The sequence below is a fragment of the Bos mutus genome, chromosome 11 (genome assembly GCF_027580195.1).
Source record: "Bos mutus isolate GX-2022 chromosome 11, NWIPB_WYAK_1.1, whole genome shotgun sequence".
NCBI lineage: Eukaryota > Metazoa > Chordata > Mammalia > Artiodactyla > Bovidae > Bos > Bos mutus.
This window is the reverse complement of record NC_091627.1, coordinates 6431652-6454124: the sequence shown is the minus strand read 5'-3', so window position 1 is coordinate 6454124 and position 22473 is coordinate 6431652. Positions and strand designations below refer to the sequence as shown.

The following is a 22473-nucleotide window of genomic DNA, read 5'->3' as shown; positions in this document are numbered from 1 at the left end:
AGCCACAAGGGAAGCCCCTGACCTTGGCAGGTGCTTGGAAAATGTTCGTGAAATTGGGCTGCACCAAATCCCTGAGCACTCCACTCTGCTCTGAAATGTTTGAGAGGTTCTCCCCCAGGAGTCCTGAGAAAATCTCGCATGTCAGCCTTTCCTCAAGGTCTCAAAGGAAGCAGAAGGTGTGGTTCGCATCCCTCAGGATCAACCACTCTTCTGGAAGATTCAGAGTCTGTCAGTAGAGAGGACTTGAACCAGGGAGTCATTGGAGTCTTACCTTGGTGTGTGTGTGCGTGTGTGAGAGAGTGAGCGAACACATGTGTAGTCACCAAGGTCAGTCCATTATTAGCCAGAAATAACTGAGTTTCAGACACTAAAGGTAGGCATGTCTCCTTTCCAACTTACCCACCTAAATCAAGCATAACGCGTGCCTTCTACAAGGACGAACACGCGCAGAGCGTCCACTGTGTGTCGGATGCTGTTCTATGGTTGTGATGTGGGCAGACCCAGATCCTGCCCACAGCTTCAGCCGCTGGGGAAGGACAAACTTGGAAGATACAGGCATTCCTTGTACCGTTTCTCTGATGTCACTGTTGTGAACACTTTTGCCAGTTCCTTCTAGCCTCTTCGCTATGTATGTAGGTTTTAGCACGCTCAGTTTTCAGATGAGGTTCAGAGAGGTTAACCGACTCATTCAAGGATGCACAGCTGGGATGCGGGAGAGCCGGGATTTGAACCTGTGTCAGTGTGCCTTGGTCTGGTTCCCTCATCAAAGCAAGTCATTAACAGATCAGCAGATACTATGGACTTCTGCTTCCCAGCCCTGGTGGCCCTTTTCTGGGGATTCAGAGAAGCCAAAGATTCAGGGGGACAGATGGTGAAGTGCAGGAATCAGGCAGCATGTTAAGCAAGGTTATTCTCAGAATACATCTGTGTGATGTTTCAAACACCGCACTTCCGGACAAATTCTGCTGTCACTCAGACCCTGGTTCTGGCTCCAGCTCCACTGCAGGCTAACTTTGGTCCTTGGGCAAATGGCTTTTCCCCTGGGGTCTCAGTTTCCTGATCAGTATAATGGGGATATTCAGAATCCTTGCCTCACAGCATCATTTGGGCACTGGATGAGCTTCAGGCATGAGACGTTCCTTGTCTAGGACACACACACAGTCATGCCTGATATATGGCAGCTCTTTCATCTTGCTATTCCTGGAAGCCACGAGACAAATGACATCTTCCTGCAGTTTGACTTGAGAACATTTTGGGAACAGTTATTCAACTTACATAGAAATTAAAATCAGTGCATTTTGAAACTTTAATTTTAAAGCAAAACAAACATCTGTAAATGATGAAATAGACTGCAAAATCTGTTTGAACTAAGAAAAATTTGAACTAAAACACATGACTTGAGATACACCTTTTTTCGGTGATTTCCTGGACCCTGCCCCTCTCTCCTGGGGTGGGGGGCCCTGGCCCTGTTCCCTTAAGGGATCTGGGGAGGGCACCTTTGGGGAGACCTTGGAAACCTACCTGTGAGTGGGTCCGAGTGAACATTCCTATTCCATTTGTCAGAGGAGAAAACTGAGGCTTGGAGTGGGAAATGAATCACAAAGATTCAAGCTCTTTGGGAAATCTGAAAGCCAGAAAGATTACAGCATCCAGGAGAAAGATGGGGTTTGGGGGCCTTAGTCTCCAGGAGAGGTAAGGGGCACTTTGATGGGCAGGAGCTGCTGCTCTCCAAGTCTCATGCACCCCAGTGCCTGGCCCTCAATAGGTGCTTGCAGGAGGCTTGCTGTGGCCTGGGGGCACAGGGTGGGTGGCTCTCTTCTTGGAGATGACCATCTCCAGGCTAAAGCCTTCTTACCTTTGGGCTCTGGAGTCACGTCGACCTGACCTCCCACCTCCACTCCTCCACTACTGACCATGAACGTGACCTGGGACGAGGGCCTTTGCCTCTTGTGAAGCCTGGGCTGTTGGGGACCCTTCACCTCTCAGCATAAGGGCTGGTACAGCCCGAGAACTCAGCCAGTGGGGTGGTCTGGAGCTCAGGGAGGAACCTGAGGGGCCACGTGGGATCAGGGGCCTCTGAACTGGGATCTGAGTGGCCTGAGCAGCCTCTCAGGCCTGGGTTCCCTTGAGGGCTTCTCCTCTGTGCGTCCAGTCTTAGCCCGGGCCCCACCGCCTGGCTCCGCTAGCCACTTGTGCCATCCTGCCACAACCGCAGTGAGACCCCTGACGTTTTCTGCCGATACCGTGACTGTTGGCATGCGAGTCCATGGCTCCATGTGGAGCACTCATCACTTGCTGGGCTCAGCGCCTTCAACCTCTTCTTGTTGGCTGCAGTAGCAGCCCTGTGATGGAGGAAGAAACCACAGCTCAGAGAGGGGACTGCACTGACCGGGGTCACACATAGTGGGTGGACCCGTCCCCACAGTGGGAGAGAGCCCAGCTTCTTTGGGGCCACGGTCAGGGTCCTCCAGGCCTGAGTTCAGGGTAGCAAAGAACAGGTCTGGGAGCCTGGGGCCTGGCTGGGCCCCTCCCCGCCCGAACCCACCCTCTGTGGTCAGGGAACTGACATTTACTCCGGGTTCCTGAAGTCAGGGGGCCCCGGCGCTCTCCCCAGACCCCCCAGTGGGCCCTTTGGCAGACGAAGCAGCCCCAGGACTGCTCAGTCATCCTGCCACCCGGCACCCTGATCCCTCTTAGTGTGGAGGATGGGGGCACCGTGAGCGGGTAAGGAGCAGGGGCCAGGAGCGGTCAGAGCTGGGTCAGCTCATGGGTGACTATAAACGTGGCTCCCAGCACACCCCAGGAGCCTGGGGTTCTGTGAGGGTCTCCGGAGTCCCACGTGGAGGGCAGGGTGCAGGGCCGGTGGCTGTAATAGTGGCTCACGGCTCTGGTCTTTATCTCCCCAGGGCTGACAGTCTGAGGCCCTGGGTCCTCCCCCTCAGCGAGCCTGCACAGAGGGTGCAGGGTGGTGAGGCAGGCGGGGGAGGGGGGCCCTGCAGGGAGCCGTGGGCCCCCACCAGCCGGAGCTCAGCCAATGAGGGTGGAAATAGCCATGGGGGCCGGGCCGCTGCCCCCCACCCTTGGGGAGGTCTGAGCGGGCTGGGCTCTGGGAGACTGGCTCCTTCTGGGTGAGGGCGAGGGGCTCCCGGAGCGCCCGGGAGTGCTGGGCGGGAGGCCTGGGCGGGAGGCCAGGCCTCCTTCCTGATGAAACTCAGGCTGGCCCTGGAGCCCAGCTCCCCCGCATCTGGGCATTTATGGAAAATAGGTGCAGGGCGGGCTGGAGGGCACCCGGTCCTCTCTGTGCCCAGCTCAGTAGAGGCACGGTCCGATCTCATTGCAGGGCTATGGCAGTGGGAGGCACGCCTTACTCTCCTCTAGCGGCGGCTCTGCTGGAGGGTCCGTGTCACGGATGAGCCCGCCTGCCGCCCCTGGCCAAGGTCACCAGGTCATCTGCTCCAGGGCGGGTGCTCACCCTGCAGTCTCCTCTCAGCCCCCTCCTGGTGTTCCCCCATGGGGCCTCCTGCCTGGGGGCCTGTGAGCCTCCATGGTCATTGACTCGTGGAGGCGTGGAGGTCTCAGGAGCCCTCCCCCCGCCCCTGCCCCCGCAGAGGGGAAGCCACAGGTGGCCCCAGGTTGGGGGCAGCCACGATTCGTCTGCTCCTCTCTGGAGCACCGGGATGTGCCCATGGGGTCTATGCGGGCTCACCCCAGGACCTGTATGTGACTCATCGGTCTGGGACAGCTCAGGTGGGGAGTGATCGGGGCTCGGGGAGCTTGTGGTTCCTGGGGGATCAGAGAGAGCCCTGCTCACACAGCCCTCGGGCGGCCAGCCCCTTCCGGTGGGAAACCTCGGAGGCCTTATCGAACGCTCTTTCTTGTCTTCCCATCCCCCTGGTGCCACCCTTCACACTTGGCACAGCAGGTGACGCTGCCGTGAGCAGCAGGAGGGGCAGGAAAACTGAGGCCCAGACCTGGGAAGTGACAGGTCACTCAGGAAGGGAGCCGCAGAGCCCTGAAATCCACAATGTCCCAAGGCCACCATCCTCCCTACGGGCAACTGCCCCTTGGGGGAGGGTGGGCGTCCGTGACCCTGGGCTGGGGGGGCCAGGCTGCGGTGGTGCAGGGGGCTGCAACCTGGCCCACTAGCACGTTCCCTCCCTTCTCTGAAGAAGCTTTGCTGGGAGGGGAGGGATGTGACCAAATTAGGGCCTCTGGCCACTGCCGGGTGGGGCCCAGATGGGAGGATGGGAAAAGGTTGGCACAGCCCTGGGCTGGGGTTGGGGTCTCCGGGTCGGCCCTGGATGGTGGGGGTGTTCTTGTGTTCTTCAGGGAGCCAGGATGGGTGGGACTGCCTGGTAAGGCAAGAAGAAGGAGTGCTTACAGGTTGGGGACCCAGGAGGGGAGGTCTGGTCTGGGATGGGGGTACATTTGGGCCATGTGGTCCATGAGGGGTCCCTGGGTTGTCAAGAGGAGCTAGAAGTCTGGAGGGAGGGGTGTGGGGTGCATGTGCTGCCACCCCCCCAGAGAGCACAGAGGACGGCTCTAGGCGGGGACTTGGATAACCCCAATATTTGGAGGCCTAGCAAAGAAGGAGGCCCGGGGCCTGGGGGGGAGCTTTGGGGTGGGGTGCACTTCTGGAAGGAGCAGGATCTGTGATGTCAGAGGGTGGGATTCTGTGATGAGGGGTTGCGGGTGGCCAGGTCCAAACGGCCCCCATGTTCTCTTTTTATGTGAGTCAAACTGGAGGTTTTCTTTTTGTGTGAATCAAAACGGAGGCCCCTTTGCTGATGGGTTTTCCTTCAGCCGCCGTGGGGGCGGGGGAGGCATGACCGACATTCTTGCAGCCTTTGTCCCTGCAGATGGAAAGGGACCCCCGCAGAACGGCCCGGGGAGGCCACCCGCAGGGGGTCCTCCAAGCGCCTCTGTGGGGGCTGCAGCCCCTGCTGTCTGTTCCCACCGTGTTTGAGCTGAGCTTCCATCAGGAGAGAGGTATTTTGCTTTAGGGAAATCAAAATCAGACTCAACATTTATCCTGGACTCCAGGGACCGGCTCTCATGTTCTTTCCCAGCAGACAGAGCTGTGGGCAAGGGAGGAGGAGTGCCCGGGAACATGGCTCTGGGCGTGGGAGGGGAGCAGGGGGCCTGGGCGGACCCCCACCACAGCCAGGGATGAAGACTGGGTAGGGGGGCAGGGGCTAGGCCCCGCCTTCCACACTGAGCCCCCAGCAGCCCATTCTAGCTCCGCTGCTCCCGGTGCTCAGGGCAGGTCAGCAGGAGGGAGTCCAGTGGACACCCAGCTGTCTTCTAAGCTGGGAATTTTCTATCCAGAATCCTCCCGATGGCTCTGCCTGCTAGGCATCTGTACCCATCCTTCGGATGAGGACCCCGAGGCGCAGAGAGGATAAGTCACTTGTTTTGGAGCCAGCCAGTCTACCAGCAGTTGAGACAGGCTGCTGACCCAGAGCCTCTCCAAGTTTGGGCCGTGTGGTCTTAAAATACCGGTTTCCCTAATGAGCCTGGAGGTGGGAGAAAGGCAGCTTGTTTTTAAAACTGGCCGGAGCCAGTCGTAATGGTGAAGGTAAACACGTTGTGAGAAATATGTTTTAGGACACGTTCCCAACCCAGCCGAGTGGTGTGGTGACGATGTGGGAATCAACAGGGTCTATTCTCTGCCTCCCACGTCGGGACACTGGGACTGGGCTTTGAGGGTGATACTAGGAGAAGCGTTTGACCACTGGGGGCTTAGCATCCATCTGGGAAAATGAGGGGGAAAAGGGCTTCTCATGAGCCCTTGCTGGGTGCCAGGCGTCACACCGAGCACTCTAACTTCACCCCTTCTCTCAGAGAGAGGCTGCTCTCCCGTTGGTGGCTCAGACTGCCACGTGCAGTGCAGGAGATCCGGGTTTGACCCCTGGGTCAGGAAGATCCCTGGAGAAGGGAATGGCTACCCACTCCCATATTCTTGCTTGGAAAATTTCAAGGACAGAGGAGCCTTGCAGGCTACAGTCTATGGGGTTGCAAAGAGTCTGACGCAAGTAAGCGACTAACACTTTAACATTCACAGATGAGCAAACCAAGGCTCAGAGATGTGAGTTCATTCGCCCAGGGGCACACGGCCAGAGCCTTCTGTGCGGTCTGCCCTATTTTTCCAATGTCCTGTAACCCCTTCTCCCTGGCGTGGCCCTGTCTGCAGCGCCCTGTCTGAGCCTCTGTTGTACAGTTGATGGAAAGACAAGACTCCATGTAAACTGCGCTTTCCACACACAAAGGGGGTTCCCAAAGAGGGGGCTTCCTAGATGGGACTTGAAAAGTGTTGTAGAGGTTACCCAGGTGACAGAGGTGAGGGCGAGGGTTCTGGGCAGAAGGAGCAGCCGGTGCAAAGGCCTGGAGGTGGGACCGATGAGAGAAGCTTGAGGGCGTCACTGGACTGGGGCGGGCAGGGGCCGGGGGTTGGTCGCCCTGAAAATGACCTTCATGCATCCTGGGCCCTGAGCCCTGGGCACGGACCTGCGGAGTCCACGGTGGATGCATGTTAATTTCACACTTGAATGGAGACTCGGAGGGATGGGGGGATGGGACCAAGCAGGGAGCCTGAGCCTGGGAATGTCACTCTAGTATCTGGGCAGAGAGCGAAGACGGAGGGGCCCCATGACTGTCCCCTCGCCCTCTCCTCCCTCCTAGTGCCTGTGGTCCTTGGAGCTGCCGGGGGCGTGGCCCCCCAGCAGGACCCTCAGCTCTTCTGGCGCTGTGAGGGGGTGCACACAGGCTGTGGGCTGATGAGGCCACAGCTTCCCCCCAGCTTTTTGTCTTGAAAGCTCAAGCGCGGCTCTGGGGCCGTGAGCACCTGTGTGTCCGTCGTCTCGATGCGCCAGCTGTCAGCATTTGCCACGTTTGCTTCCTGTCTCTTTCTAAATATGTGCATGTGTATTTCTGAACCTCTCGAGGGAGGCTGCAGGCATCCTGACTGTCACCCCTAAATACTTCAGGGCACATCCCAGGGGAAGAGGACACGGTCCCACGTCACCTCTGTACCGCAGCTGCTCCTAACGAAACGAGCAGTGAGTCTGTCCGGGCATCTGAGTGCCTGCCTGTGGGCAGCTCCCCCCACCATCCCCATCATCTCTCTCACACCCATAGTTGTTGTGGTTCAGTCGCTCAGTCGTGTCCGACTCTGTGACCCCATGGACTTCAGCACGCCAAGGTTCCTTTTCCTTCACTATCTCCTGGAGTTTGCTCAAACTCAGGTTCGTTGAGTCCGTGATGCCATCCAACCATCTCATCCTCTGTCGTCCCCTCCTCCTCCTGCCCTCAGTCTTTCCCAGCATCAGGGTCTTTTCTAATGAGTTGGCTCTTCGCATCAGGTGGCCAAAATATTGGAGTTTCAGCTTCAGTATCAGTCCTTCCAATGAATATTCAGGACTGATTTCCTTTAGGATGGACTGGTTGGATCTCCTTGCAGTCCAAGAGACTCTCAAGAGTCTTCTCCAACACCACAGTTGGAAAGCATCAGTTCTTCACTGCTCAGCGTTCTTTATGTTCCAACTCTCACGTCCATACGTGACTATTGGAAACACTGACTAGATGGACCTTTGTCGGCAAAGTGATGTCTCCACTTTTTAATATACTGTCTAGGTTAGTCATAGCTTTTCTTCCAAGGAGCAAGCGTCTTTTAATTTCATGGCTGCAGTCACTGTACACAGTGATTTTGGAGCCCAAGAAAAGAAAATCTGCCAGTTTCCATTTTTTCCCCTTCTATTTGCCATGAAGTGATAGGACCGGATGCCATGATCTTCATTTTTTGAATGTTGCATTTTAAGCCAGCTTTTTCACTCTCCTCTTTCACCTTCGTCAGGAGGCTCTTTGGTTCCTCTTTGCTTTCTGCCATGAGGGTGGTGTCATCTGCACCCAGAGTAGCTGGTCTTTGACTCCAGATTCAGGACACAAGCCAGGCATTTTGAGTTGCATTTGATGGCCTTGTCTCTTTAATCTTTTTTTTTTGTTTAATCTGGAACAATCCCCTGCCTTGTTTTCTACGTTTTCGCACCAACATTTAAGTATCCTAGACAGTTGTCTTGTCGAATGTCCCACATTCTGCGTTTGTCCGGTTGTATCTTCATGATTAGACTGGGAGCTGGAGTTTGGAGCCAGGCCTGCCTGACCTTTGTGGAGCGGGGGCAGGTGGCCAAGCCCCTCTGAGATCTGCCTGCTGCTCACCCCCCCTGCAACAGACCCCAGGGCTATAGGCAGTGAAGCAGTGGCAGCTGCCGGGCCTGGCATGGGGCCAGGGGATACCTGTTTCCTAGTTAATTAGCTGCATAAAGCAGGGGCAGGGCCTGTCTCCCCCTTCCCAGCTCACAGCCCACAGAGCTTGGCCGCCTGCTAACCACTCTGCGCTCTGTTTTGGGGGCCCTTGTAATGGGGAAAGGGCAGCCAACTGTGTCTGTGTCTTGAGGGCTTATTGGGTACGGGGGCTGGTGAAGGGCACGGGGGAGGAGGTGGAGGCTGAGAGGCCCTGGGGTGGGGCTGCTGCTGGGGAATGGGCAGGAGGTATGGTCAGGAGAGGGTCGGGACTTCTGAGCTGGGAGATTCCAGGGAAGTCTCCTCCTTTGACCTTGAGGGGGGCCTCGCCTAAGGTCAGCAGTGGACCAGCACCCCAGCGCTTGCTACCCTGCTCCTCCTGTTTATATCATATGATGCCAAGGTCACACAAGGTCACACAGCTCATTGGATGACTCGAAGTAGTGGGAGGCGTCCACTTGGGCATCCGTCCTGGGCGCTGAAGGCATAGTCCTTGCCCCTGGCCCCACCCAGCCACCTCAGGTAACTCAGCCAAGTAAGCAGGTCTGCCTGAGCCTCAATCTCCTCATTGGGAAAACAGGATCACACCTATCTATGGGATTTTATGCCTATGAAGAGCACCAAGCAGTTTAATCTTCACAGTTAGCCCATTTGACAGAAGAAGAAACTGAGGCTCCAGTGGGGGGAAGTACTTCACCCAGGGGACACACAGCTAGTAAGCTGCGGAGCTAGATTTAAACTCGGGCTGTCCATTCTGGCTCCAGAGTATGAGACCCTAAGCTCCTGGCTACGCTATGATGGATCTCCTGTGTCTCCAGGTTGAATATTTAAGGATCAGTCCCTTGGCTCCTGCTGCCCTTCTCTACCAAGTATGGGTGGTGAGTGTAGGGCTGCCCAGTCTCTGTTAGACCAGGGACGATTTCCCTCGCCACCCTCCTGCCTGATTCCCTTCCCACTCTCCTGTTGTTCAGTCACTCAGTCATGTTAGACTCTTTGCGACCCCATGAACTGCAGCACTCCCTGTCCTTCACTATCTCCTGGAGTTTGCTCAGCCTCATGTCCACTGAGTCGATGATGTCATCCAACCATCTCATCCTCTGTCGTCCCCTTCTCCTCCTGCCCTCAATCTTTCCCAGCATCAGGGTCTTTTCTAACGAGTTGGCTGTTTGCATCAGGTGGCCAAAGTATTGGAGCTTCAGCTTCAGCATCAGTCCTTCCAGTGAATATTCAGGGTTGATTTCCTTTAGGATGGACTGGTTTGATCTCCTTGCTGTCCAAGGGACTCTCTACCCTCTGCCAAAACTCTTGGAAAACTGCATTCTCTTACACCAGGTCTGGCTGTTCCTGGTAACCTACACTCTCACTGTTGCCTTTGCTGTCTGTCTCTTTTTAAATTGGAGTGTAATTGCTTTACAGTGCTATGTTGGTTTCTGCTGCACAACATCGAGAATTAGCTATTTGTGTCCATGTATCCCCTCCTCCTTGAACCTCCCTCCCCCACCCCATCCCATCCCTCTAGGTCGTCACAGAGCCTTGAGCTGAGCTCCCTGCGTTATGTACATGGCAGCTTCCCGCTAGCTGTCTGTTTGACACACGGTCGTGGATATATGTGAACGCCGTTCTCTTGGTTCGTCCCTCCCTTTCCTTCTCCGTGTCAAGTCCGTTCTCTCCTGTCTGCGTCTCTATTCCTGCCCTGTAAATAGGCTCACCAGTGCCATTTCTCTGGATTCCACATGTGTGTGTTAATATATGACATTCGTTTTCCTGACTGTGTATGGCAGACTCAGCGTTGTGCCCGTGGACAGGGCATCTCCTCCAGCCTCTTGTGGGAGGAGAGTGCTGACCAGGGGGGCTTGACGGAGTCTTGCCACCTGCCCCAGGAGTCTAACCACCAGGGTCCGGCTGTGGGCGGGTGGCTGAGCGACAGACTCGAATGCAGACCCTCGCCCTCCCGCGGCACGTCCTGCCTCCCTTCGTGCCTCAGTTTCCCCATCAGCAACCAGGGCAGAGTGGCGGCTTCCCTGGGAGCATCGTCAGGGCGGCTGAACCGAAGCACAGAGGCCCGCCCTGCTCCAGATCGAGGCTCGTGGTGGGCGCTCGGGACTTGGCAGCTGTTACGAGCTTGCTCTGAATGGTTTCTTGAAAAGTGACCTCGATCGAGTCTGATCAGGCACACATGGTGAGGTGGACCCCCTTGGGCCTCCCTTCCCACATCGCTGGGAAGGGATTTCAGTTCTTTTACTCACCTGACCTGCACCCAACACCCACCTTCCTGTCTGTTCACTCATCCATTCATTCTCCAAGTCTGTACTGAGCACATCCGAGTGCCAGGCCCTGTGCTGGGGGCTCAGGAGTATTCACACCTGTTCTGATTTAATTCCCAGGACAGCTAGTGTGGCAGGCACTGTAATTGTTATTCCCATTTACAAACAGGGAAACTGAGGCACAGAGTGCTGGAGGTGCTCTCCCAAGGTCAACCCCCCACCCTGGGAATGAGTGAGGCCTTAGAGGTGGTTAGATGTTCTTGTTCAGTGACTTTAGAGAAATTACTGGTTTTGTTCCAACCTGAACTGATTCAGTACTTTTCAGAAAAAAACTTTTTTTTTGTTGTTTATTTCACAGTTCAGTAAAGAATGACTATTTGGGCTCAGCTGGAGGTTCTGCTACTTTATATGGCTCGTTCTAGCTTTTTGTTCATGGCTCCGTTCTTGCCTTGCCTGTAAAAAGAACCTGGGGCTGAATGCTTTGAGGGGCTGGAGGGCTGGGTGGAGGAGGGGAGGGTGCTGGGTGCTTCCAGGGCGGAGGAGGGGGTTCAGGTTTTCTGCCCCGGCCCTCCATGTGCTGGCAGGGCGGCTGAGTGCCTGGGGACACCAGTGACTTCTCTGACCATCCTGTCCCCAGGGATGCCAGATGGGGACGACTAATCCTCCGTGTTGGCCCAGGCACGCAGTCCTGCCTGCCCTGCCCAGGACAGCAGGGAGAGGCCAGCCCCTGCCTGCAAGAAGTTGATCTTGACAGTCCTCCCAGCAGCTCAGTGGACATCTGGAAGGGATGGGCCATGGTCACCCCCTGGGGTCAGGATGATCAGACTAAGACTGCTCACCAGCTGGGAGTAGGGGACTGTAGGCATCTTCTTGTTCAGAGCTGGCTGGTGTCCAGAAATGTCCAGACATGGGCAGCATGGCCGTGGGTGGGGGCGGGGAGGGCAGGAAGGAGGCTCCCCTGTGTCTGTCTGTCCTCTAGGACACCTCCCTAAGCTAAAAGGCCACTTTTCTCTTTTCTCTTGCAGTTACTGAGAAGGAAGTTCAGCAGTGGTGAGTAGCCGCATTTTCCCCAAAACTGTTGGGTGGGTTGGGAGTGTTGGCTTCGTGCTGATGAGCCGGCAGCCCAGCTGCCCAGGTCAGGGGCACATGGAGGGCCCTCTGAGAGGGGCTTATCCACACACAGGTCCAGGCAGCCTTGGGTTCAGATTCCTTTGTTCACAAGGAACTAACTTAGATCCAGTTGAACTGTGGTTGGGGATGGTGGTGGGTTGGTGGTGACCCCATGGCATCTCTGAGGACCACCAGTGTTAATTTCAGACGCTGCTCACCCGAGGGAGGGGTTTGAACCAGAAAAAAGTCAGGAGACTGGATCCCAGGCCCAGCTTTGTCACTAGATTATCACATGGTCTTGAGAAATCTCTTCCCCTCTCTGGGGTTCATCCACTCTCTCTAGTAAAGCGATTGAATAGATTGGATCAAGGATGGTAGATAGTTTTTTTCTTGAATGCCAGCTCTGATCAGTCCACAGTAGCTGCCTGGAGTGGTGTGTTAAGGAGGATTCTGAGGCCGTACATCATGGAGCAAATGGAAAGTATTGCAGTGAGGCATCAATGAGGTCTGTGATGGATTAGTGATGCCTGCCCCGGGGCGAGGAGGGGAGAATGGTGAATCTGAAGCCCCCAGGGGAGGCTCACTGTTAGGTGAACCTGAGTTGGGGGTGGATAGGTGAGCAAGGAGGGGAGCTTGGAGACCTTCTAGAAAGTTTGGTGGCTTAGAAATGGACTCTAGAGTCCCAACCTTGCCTCTTCCCATCTCTTTGGCCTCTGAGCCTCTGTTTCCCTGTGTAGGAATAATGAGGGATTGCAGTGGTAGTCCCTGTAAAGGTCACAGCACAGGGCCCAAGGGCTGACAGCCGTTGACGGTGGTCTTCCGTCCACTGTTCAGACGTGCACTCCATCACAGCAGGCCGCGGAGGCCACACCTGGGAAGGCCACAGGCCCCGAGACTCCTGGGGGAGCCCTGCCTACACCTCCCTGACCCTGAGTCCAGGCGGCAGAGGGGGAGAGCTGTGGCTGCCCTGCCCAGCTCGGCTGACCCCTTGCCAGAGACCCCGGCCAGGTGGGCAGCCCCTGGGCGGTGAGCTGACTGCAGGGATGGAGGGTGGGCGGGAGCGATGCCGCCTCTTCCTTCCTTCCCCATGTCCTCCGCCCTGACAGGTGGGCCTGACCCACCTCCGACCTCATTTTCCACTTCGCCACTCCCCCAGGTGGGCGTTCCAGAAATACTCCTGCTTCTAGGTCGATATCCTCCAGGCTCACCCTCCTGGATCGCCTCACCCCGCCTTCCTGCTGTGTTTTTCTTTTGCTTAAAGCCCCTTTGTGGGGACTTCCCCGGTGGTCCAGTGGCTGAGACTCCGAGCTCCCAAGGCAGGGGGTTCCATCCTTGGTCAAAGAACTAGATCCCACATGCGACAATGAAGAGCAAAGATCCTGCATGCCTCGACTAAGACCCGGGGCAGCCAAACAAACAAATGAATATATATATATTAAAAAGCCCCTCATGGCTTCTTACTGCACTTAACATAAAGGCCCAACCCCTTGCCTGGCCCTCAAGGCTCCCCGAAGTCTCCGGCCTCATCTGCTGGTTCACCAGGCACCAGCCATACCAGGCTCCTTCCTGCCTCAGGGCCTCCGTTCCTGCTGTTCCCTCAGCCCCAGATCTTGGCATCTTTGCTGCAGCGTCACCTTGTGGGAGAGGTCACACTGACCACCCTCCCTGTCTCTCCAGCCCGTCCCAGGCTGGTCTTGTCTGGGGCTGACTTTCACTAGCTGCTCCACAGAAGAGGAGCCAGGCCCAGGGTCTTCTGTGACTCTGTGACTGGTCCTGGGCCACGCAGTGAGCAGAAGCAGAGCTGGGCAGGTGCCAGGTCCCCCCGGGCAGGCCCGGGTCCCAGGTGGTCAGGAGCACAAACCAGGCCACAGTGATGCGAGGCTGGGCTGGGCCATGTGGGCTCTCGCCACCCACATGGCTTCATGCTGGTCGCCCCTTCGGCTGCCCCCAGCTCTGTATTCTCAGAGAGGGAGGCTGGGGGCTCAGGGAGGTGGGGCTGGTGTGAGGTCTGGGTCCACAGCCATCCCCTTGACCATCGTGACCATCTCATTTCCTGCCCTGAGCTCCATTCATCACAATGGAAGATTGAAGACCTCGATGGGGGCTGAATAGGAAACCGCAGACAGTGGTCCCCAACCTTTTTGGCCCCAGGGACCCATTTCACTGGAGACAGTTTTCCCATGGACCAGGAAGCAGGGGGATGGTTTGGGGATGATTCAAGCACATTCCATTTATCATGCGCTATATTTCTAATCTGATGCTGCCACTGACCAGACCAGAGGTACCAATCTGCAGCCTAGAGGTTGGGGACCCCTGCCATAGCAGGCCCCAGGCCTTACAATCAATTGTGACATCGTGGTCACCTGGAGAGTGAAGGGAACATGATCCCGAATGGGAGCAACAGGGCATAAATAGTGCCCCCAACACAGTTTTGTGATGAAGAATGTGCGGAGGGAACAGCAGATGGGGAGGAAACTGGCCAGAGGCTGGTAGTGGGTGTGTTGGGGGTGGTGGCCTCACGGATTATGGGTATTTTCTTTCTCTCACATTTTCTAAGTTTTCCGTAACGCTTTTTATTATGTTTATGATAACCAAATAGCCCGATGGCATTGTGACAGAGACAGTGGGCGAGGCAGGAAGAATTCTGCAGCCGGCTCGAAAGGGCCAGCTGTCAATCCTGGATCCTTGTCCGCAGTCACAGCCCTGGGTCAGGAGGCTGCCTCTCCTTAACATCTGTGGGCGCCTCCTGTGGGCCAGGTGCTTAGAACAATCCCGTGACGTCAGGTTAGGAGCAGCCCATTTTACAGATGAAGAAACTGAGGCTCTGAGACACTTGCCTGGGTCACCCAGCTCTGTGTGTGTGGAGTCTGGGTCCAGATTGCTGGCCTACGTGGCCAGGGGTACAGGGGCTCAGCCCTGCCCGCTCTGGCTTTGGCAAATCTTACAAAGCTGAGGGCTGCGGAGGGTGGGAGGGTGGGAGGACTTAGGAGGGGGAGGGGAGAGGTGCAGGGAAGAGGCCCCAGCCACAGGGAAGTCTTTGAGCCCCTCCTCCGGATCGTCTGAAGGCTGGTCTCCAGGGAGCTGGGAGGGGAATGCCATGGGAAAGGAGGTGTTTGAAAAGATAATGGGGAACCGTTTGCCAGGGATGCTGCGGTAGGCAGCCCCAGCTGTGTTTGGCTGATTGCAGCTGGGGGTTATGCTTTCTTCTTCCTCCACCTATTTATTTCCCACTTTTCACACTGCAGAAGGCAGCGTCCGCCACACTTAACCCTTGGCAGGGAGGTGGGTGAGTATGGCAGGACTCGCTTCAAGCTGGGTCCTAGAGAACAAGGCTCTGTGGGATCTGAGAGCAGTGGATCCCAGGAAGGCCTGGAAGGCCGGGCCTTGGGGAATGAGGCCCTGGTGGCCTTGGGGCCGCGGGGCCTGTAGAGAATGGGAAGCTGAGTTGGAATCAGACCCGCGGGTCATGGCCGGTGTTCATTCATTCCCTCATCGCTCATTCATTCATTAATTCACACCCTCATTCACTCATTCATTCACCATCCCTCATTCATTCACTCCCTCCCTCCCTCATTCCTTCACCCACTCGTTCATTCATTAATTCACTCTCATTCACTCCCTTATACCTTCGTTCATTTGCCCACTCTCTCATTCACTCATCCATGCCTTACTCTCATTCATTGGCTCACTTTCATTCACTTACTTCCTTGTTCCTTCATTCATTCACCCACTCCCCCTTTCCTTCACTCCCTCATTCATTCATTCATCTGTTGGTCCATTCATTCAATAAATCTTTACTGAGCACCTACTCTGTGCCAGGCACCTTCCCAGCACCAGAGGCAGTAGGGGCTGGGGGAGACGAGGCGCTGGAATCTCCCGGGGGCCCAGGCTGGCGAAGTGGGGGGCAGACACAGGCTGGTGCCATGGTGGGAGGCGCACAGGAAGGAGTGTTTTGTAAGTGGTATTCAGCCTGCAGTGTTTTTATGAAATGACAGATTTCTCTTCCTTCCCTTTCCCTCTTAAAGAGGCGTCAGAAGGCAGTTGTCGAATCTAGGCTTTTCTTCGCTCATCTCCACCCTGTCGTGGAGAGCTGACTCTCAGGCACAGTCAGCCTCGTCAGACACCTGTGCTCTGGTGGCTGGAAGTCGCGTGTGCGGAGCTCCGGGTCAGGGCTGTGTCCCGGATTCGGCTCCATGGCTTCTCCTCCGATTCCTAAAGGGAGCTAAGACCCCTGCTCTGAGACAAGGTTGTGTGAGGACGCTTCGTGCCTCTCCCCTCCCCCGGCCTGACCTTCACCAGCATCAACGCCAGGGCTTCTGTCGCTTCCGCCACTGGGCTGGAACCAGGCAGAAGGCGCCCAGGAAAACAGGCCGTGGAGGTTTGGGGCCACGGCTGGTGACTGGCCGCACACAGAGGTGGTGGTGGGGCTCCACTTCGGTCCCCCCATTTGCCCACTGTGCGACTCGCTAGGCGTTTACCGAGCCCCTGCTGTGTGTCTTGGGCTTCCTGTGTAGCTGAGTCGGTAAAGCATCTGCCTGCAATACAGAAGACCTGGGTTCAGTTCCTGGGTTGGAAAGATCCCCTGGAGAAGAAACGGCAACCCACTCCAGTATTCTTGCCTGCAGAATCCCATGGACGCTAACGGCCTGCAGTTTGTGGGATCGTGAGAGTCGGACATGACAACGCTATATTTATTTTTTTGCTGTGTGTCAGAACACCCTGCAGATTCAGGGTGAACTAGAAGATGTGGGGTTCCTGCCTCAATAGACTCTGTGATGCACTCACTGGCCTGTCATCACAGAGGCTCCGGGCACCACTGCGAGGCCCAGGCCAGGGACAGGGTGCTGTGAGTGTGTGTGCTGGAGCCTGGCTCTGTCTGGGGTGGGCAGAGAGGGCTTCTCTAGGGGAGATGCACTGAAGCTAAGAACAAAAGAGGGAAGGAGGAGGGAAGGAGTCTGCTGGGCTGAAGAAATGCCATGTGGCGGCCCTGAGCCAAGAGGAAATGTAACCGCTCCCAGCCTCAGTTTCCCCATCTATACAATGGGTGTAATAGTCCCCACTTCCTGGGTTTGTTGGGACAATTTGGTGAAATGGTGCCTGGAAATCACATAGCCCCATGTCTGTGCATGCGTGCTAAGTCACTCCAGTCATGTCCAACTCTTTGCCGCCCTATGGACTGTAACCTGCCAGGCTCCTCTGTCCATGGGACTCCCCACACAAGAATACTGGAGTGGGTTGTCATGCCCTCCTCCGGGAAATCTTCCAGGAATCAAATCTGCATCTCCTGTGGTTCCTGCATTGCAGGTGGATTCTTTTACTACTGAGCCGCCAGGGAAGCCCAGGTCCCTGTTGTTAGGAATCCTGGACCACTGGAAAGCAGACACTGGGGAAGATCCTCTCTCTGCTCTGTGGGTCTCCCCGGAGACCTTCTAGTCCTCTGGTCCTCCCCTGGAGTGGCTCTGCCCCAGGGGGGATGTTGGCATTGTCTGGAGACACCTTGGGTTGTCATAACTTGGGGTGGGGATGCTTCTGGCATCTATCAGGGGGAGGCCAGGGAGGCCGTCAAATATTCTATCTCATTGGACAGGCCCCCACGACCGAGAATCATCTGACTCCAGATGTCAATAGTGTTGGTGGAAAACCCTGATCTAGTCTAAGCCATTTATTTTACCAGCAGAGAAACTGTGGGAGATTGCGGGAAAGGGCTTTCCTCGGGCCCCTCTTACAGTGAGACACGATGAGCCAGGACTGGAGCACAGGGCGGGCTCCGGAGCAGGTTTCCAGGCAGCTGTGTGTCTGAGCAGAGAGAGAGGGGTGGTGGGGGGAGAGGGAGGAGGCCCTGGGCCTGTTGGAACCTGAGCCAGGGCTGAGGATGGGGGTGCAGTCACGTATGTCTCTTGTTATCCTGGGATGGAATTCCTGGGCAGGAACTCAGTTATTAAGCAGCGGCTCCCTTGCGTGCCCGCGGTGGGGAGGGGGTGTGTGCCTGGGGTGTGTGTCCCGGCTTTGCCAGCCAGGGGTGCTGAGCTGCACCTCAGAACCGGACCTTGGCAGGAAGTCCTGGTCTCAGAGCCGTGAGGGCTTGAAGAGCAAATTCAGGGCCCTGGGGGCCACTGGAGCGTCTGGGCCCAGACTCCTCTCTGCTTCAGTGAGATGGGGTGCCCCCATCTTCTGATGATGGGGTTACAGTATTTGGAGAGCAAGCACTTGCCTTTCATGCAGCTTGGCTCGCAGGAGAGGCGGATGAAGAGCAAGCCTGGGAAGCAGGAGTCCCGGGACGGAGCCCAGTGTCTGCTGTGTGACCTTGGGCCCGTCTCTCTCCCTCTCTGGGCCCCCTGTTTCACATCGATCCATGGCGGGGTGGGAGTGTACCTGTAGTTCTCTAACCATCTGCCTGGAGTTCTCAGATTCCGACGAGGGTCTCCGGGGCTCAGGAAGAATGCCTGCGACACCTCGGCTCTTTTTATTTATTTTATTTGTGTTTATTCATTCATTCATTCATTGAGCTCAGTGGACATTTACTGAGCCCCCGTTACGTGCAGGCCCTGGGCCAGGCACGGGGGCACTGTGGCGTCAGGTTCGCAGTCGGATGGGGGACACAGCCTGAAGGTATGTGTGGTACGGTGTCGGTCCTGCTGCTCTGGGGTCTTTCCAGGGCTGGGGGAGCAGATGAGCAATGCAGCCCCTGGGGGGGCCTGGGCAGACTTCCTGGAGGGAAGCTGGGACCTGGTGGATGAGTGCGTTAGCCAGGTGAAGAGGAGGAGAAGGAGGTGTTTTGCAGGCCCAGGAACCTGCAGGTCTGAAGACCGGGGGGGTGGCTGGCATGGACAACTCTGGAAAGTGCCGCAGGGTGTGGAATATGGGCCTTGGGGGGACAGTGGGCAGGAGAGGCTGGGCCATCAGGTTGGGGTGGGGCTGCTGCTGATGGCACCAAGGAGGCTGGGCCTCACAGGGACAGGGACAGTCTCTGCCAGGGAAACTAGACACCCGCCCCCAAGCCCAAGGTTCCCTACTGAGGCCAGCCTCCCTGCACCCCCAGGAAAACTGCAGGGCCCCTGCTGCCAGCGCCCCCTGCAGGCAAACACAGCACTGCCAGCTCCCTGCCCACCGCCCCGCCTTCCTCTCCCAGGGGCCAGGCAGCCACAGGGACCCGGCCAGGAGAAGGCTTTGGGCACCTTCAGGTCTCCCTCTATTGTTTTTAATAATCGTTTAGAATCACTCAAGTAACACACAGCCCCCTGGGGGGGAATGGGAAGCGCTGGGGGACACCAGGGGAAGTGTGGCCCCCATCTGGGTCTCCAGGGCCTGCTGTGCCCCGATGTGGGTCATCACGTCCTGGCGCCAGGCCTGCCCCCTCCTCTTGCCCAGGGACCCATCCTGACCCAGAGCTGAGGGTCACAGACCAGGTCTCGGCTCCGAAATGCTCCTCCCTGGCTCTTCATCCTGGCCCAGGCGTGGAGATTTGTGCCTGGAACACACACCTGGGAAGGATGCTTTGTGGGGGGGACCAGCCCTTTCCTGGTCCCTGCTGTGGGAGGGGCCCTGGCCTCAGTGCCTTCATCTGTGAAGTGGGGTCACTGAACCCACTGAGCAGGGCTGAGTGGCGATTGCAGGAGGAAATGTCCACGAAGGCTTAGCCCAGTGCCCAGCATGGGGCTGTTGTCAAAGGTAATGAGACAGGGCAACTGAGCCTGGACCGTCTCCCTGGGCCTCTGGCCCCTCGAGGTGCCCCAGGGGGTGGGTGGGAGGGAACATGGAGGCCCAGCCTCCTTTATGACCCTTTGCTTGTGATGGGCACTGCCAATGATGAGAACTCACACCAGCTGGATTCCGAGCCCTGCTCCATCTCCTGGCTTCCTCCCGGCCTCTCCTTCACCCATGAAGGAACACTGACATGTTAGCAAGAGTCTTGCTTTCTTTCTGATGTCTGACCTCAATCACTTAGGTCCCAGGCTTCCCTGGTGGCTCAGATGGTAAGGAATCCGCCTGCAGTGCAGGAGACCCAGGTTCGGTCACTGGATGGGGAAGATCCCCTGAAGAAGGGAATGGCAACCCACTCCAGTACTCTTGCCTGGAGAACCCCATGGACAGAGGAGCCTGGCAGGCTACACTCCATGGGGTCGCAAAGAGTCAGACACACCTAAACGACTAACACTTTCACGATTGCCAAGGCCCCCCTCCTTCCTATGCCTTGCATGTCCCTTCCCCCAGTCCAAGCCCCTCAGATTGTTCTCCAAGGCTGGGGGCACTGTGGCTTCCCCACAGGCTCCTGGTTGGCCCCCAGTCACACGTCTCCAGTAACTTTCCCAGGGCCTGATCGGAGAGTGGCCCCAGAAGACTGGAGAAGGGTGGGGCAGCTGGGGACATCTTCAGGGCTGGTGTCTCTGAGCAGCTGACCCTCTCAGTGGATACTTCATACCCTGCCTCAGCTCCAGTCTAGGCTGCGTGCAAATCTCTCCATGATGGAGCCTCAGTTTCCTCATTTTTGAACTGGCCTTGCGAATTCCTTGGCAGTCCAGGGGTTAGGACTCTGCACTTTCACCGCCAAGGGCTGGGATTCAATCCCTGGTCGGGGAACTGAAATCCCACATGCCACACCATAAAAAAGAAATGGTGGGAGGGCCAAATTCATGACACCTTGCTCGTGGGCCTGTTTGGGTGTCCCAAGAGAATCAGGTTTGCAAAGCTCCCAGCAGACAGTGGCTGAGCGGAGGTAACAGCTGGTAGCCGATAAAAGCTGATCCGTCTCTCTACCCTCATTTCTGCTGGGAATCCTTCTCAGAGGAAGGTATGTCCTGGCTGGGGTTGCCAAGCTCCATGCAGGAGCCAGCTGGTGAACTGATTTAAAAGAGCACTGAGGTCATGATACTAAAGATCCTGCCATCGATTATTTTTTGTGTCCACCCCTGTGCCAAGGATGCTATGTCAGCATCTCGCACAGTCCCTGCATGGCGGATGTGACACCTGTGCCTGTTCGTAGAGGAGCAAGTTAGGCTCAGAGAAGTGAAGCCGCTTGCCCGAGGATGCACAGCCCGCAAATGGCAGAGCCAGGATGCGGGCTGCGAAGCCACGTTGCCATCAGCTGGCCGGCTGTCTGGAGGGTCCCGTGCTGGGCCCTGGGAATGCAGGGGGACAGATCCAGTTGGAACCCCCCGAGGTGCCCTGGGAGATTGCTGGGCTCCTCCTGCGTTGTTTACCCAGTTTCCTGGGAACAGAGGCAGGGGAGCGGGTGTGTGCACACCGGAGGGGGTGCAGGCATGTGGGAGGAGCCAGCTGCTAGGCCCCAGATGGTGGCTCTGCCCACCAGCGCTGCCAGCCTTCCCGGCTCTAGGAGGGGCTCAGTGGAGAAAGTGGGGGAGGCGGGAGTGCCTTGCGCAAGAGTGAGGCTTCGAGGAGGTTGTTTGTGTGAGTTTGGTGTTAGGTGGCCACGTGACTCTCACCCACTGGGAGAGATGAGGCTCAGAGAGATGTGGCCACCTTTTGCCAGTCACACAGCTAACGAGAGGCAGGGGTGGGATGAGCCCAGGCCTGTGATGCCCAGGTCTGTGCTCATGACCCCATGTGACAGTTTCCCAGGACAGGGCCTCCGGCTTCCAGGGCGTTGGGCAGGAGCTCCCAGCAGGTGGTGGTGCTGGAGTCTCCTTCACCGTCTCTTGCCTGGTCTCTACCTCCAGGTACAAGGGCTTCATCAAGGACTGCCCCAGCGGGCAGCTGGATGCGGCAGGCTTCCAGAAGATCTACAAGCAGTTCTTCCCATTTGGGGACCCCACCAAGTTCGCCACATTTGTTTTCAATGTCTTTGATGAGAACAAGGTGAGCTGGTGATTGACGGGTCCTGCACCAGCCCGGAGTCCCCTCCCACCCCCTCAAAACCAGCCTGGAGTCCCCTCCACCCTCCACAACCAGCCCAGAGTCCCCTCCTTCCTGAGGCGTCTCCACATCCATGCTTACCCGCTGATGTTCCCTTTGGAGAAGAAACACATACACATACACACAAATGCACTCGCCTGCATGCAGCCCACACATGCCTATACACAAACGCGCACACACGCACGCATATACACACTAACACGTGCACTCGTATTGCACACAGATGATGCACATGCATACGTTGCATGAGCTCCAGTGTGCACAAGGCACCCGCAGAGATCCACGTAGGCACGCACATACCGTCCGCACAGACGTGTGTATACACACATGCTTGCATATACATCTGCTGTGACCCTTTTCTTACAAGGACGAAAGGCAAATGCCTCCAGGGATGATAATAGGAGTTGTAATCATAACAGGCATTTACTGAACCTTTACTATGTACTAAGCCCTTTACGTGCATTGTTTTTACTGAGACCTTACAATCGACTACCAGTAAAGGATGCCTTTTAATTACCCCCATTTAGCAGATGAGGAAACTGACAATCATATACCATGAGATCCTTTGTGCCTGGCTTCTTTCACTGAGCGTGACGTTTTCAAGGCTTATCCGTGTTGTAGGTGTCCACCCCTGCGCCCCAGGCGATGGCCGCCCGGCAGTCGGCATGTACCCACCGCCGGGGCGTCTGCAGCCCTCTGGACTCCATCCCACGCCGGCATGTGTCCTGGCTTCCCCCGTGTTCGCGGTGGATGTCCCATCACTTATTACCACGCTCCACGCTGTCGGGCACTCAGGCTTGTTTCTGCTCTTTCCTGCCCTGGCTTTCTCCGCAGGCTGCCTGGCCCTGGGAAGAGCTCCGGTGGCCTCTCCGGGGTCTCAGTGTCCTCAGCTGCAAACCAAATAGGATCGGACAGTCCGGAGCCCCGCCTT

General features: G+C 56.7%; 1 protein-coding gene across 1 annotated transcript in view; it reads left to right on the top strand.

The window, feature by feature from the left end:
- The window catches only part of NCS1 (neuronal calcium sensor 1), a 55936-nt gene that overhangs the window by 15271 nt on the left and 18192 nt on the right, over positions 1-22473 (top strand). Inside the window, exons 2-3 of the mRNA XM_070378842.1 lie at positions 11588-11612; positions 21347-21485. Coding sequence (XP_070234943.1) covers positions 11588-11612; positions 21347-21485 — 164 coding nt within the window. The remainder of the gene's footprint in view (positions 1-11587; positions 11613-21346; positions 21486-22473) is intronic.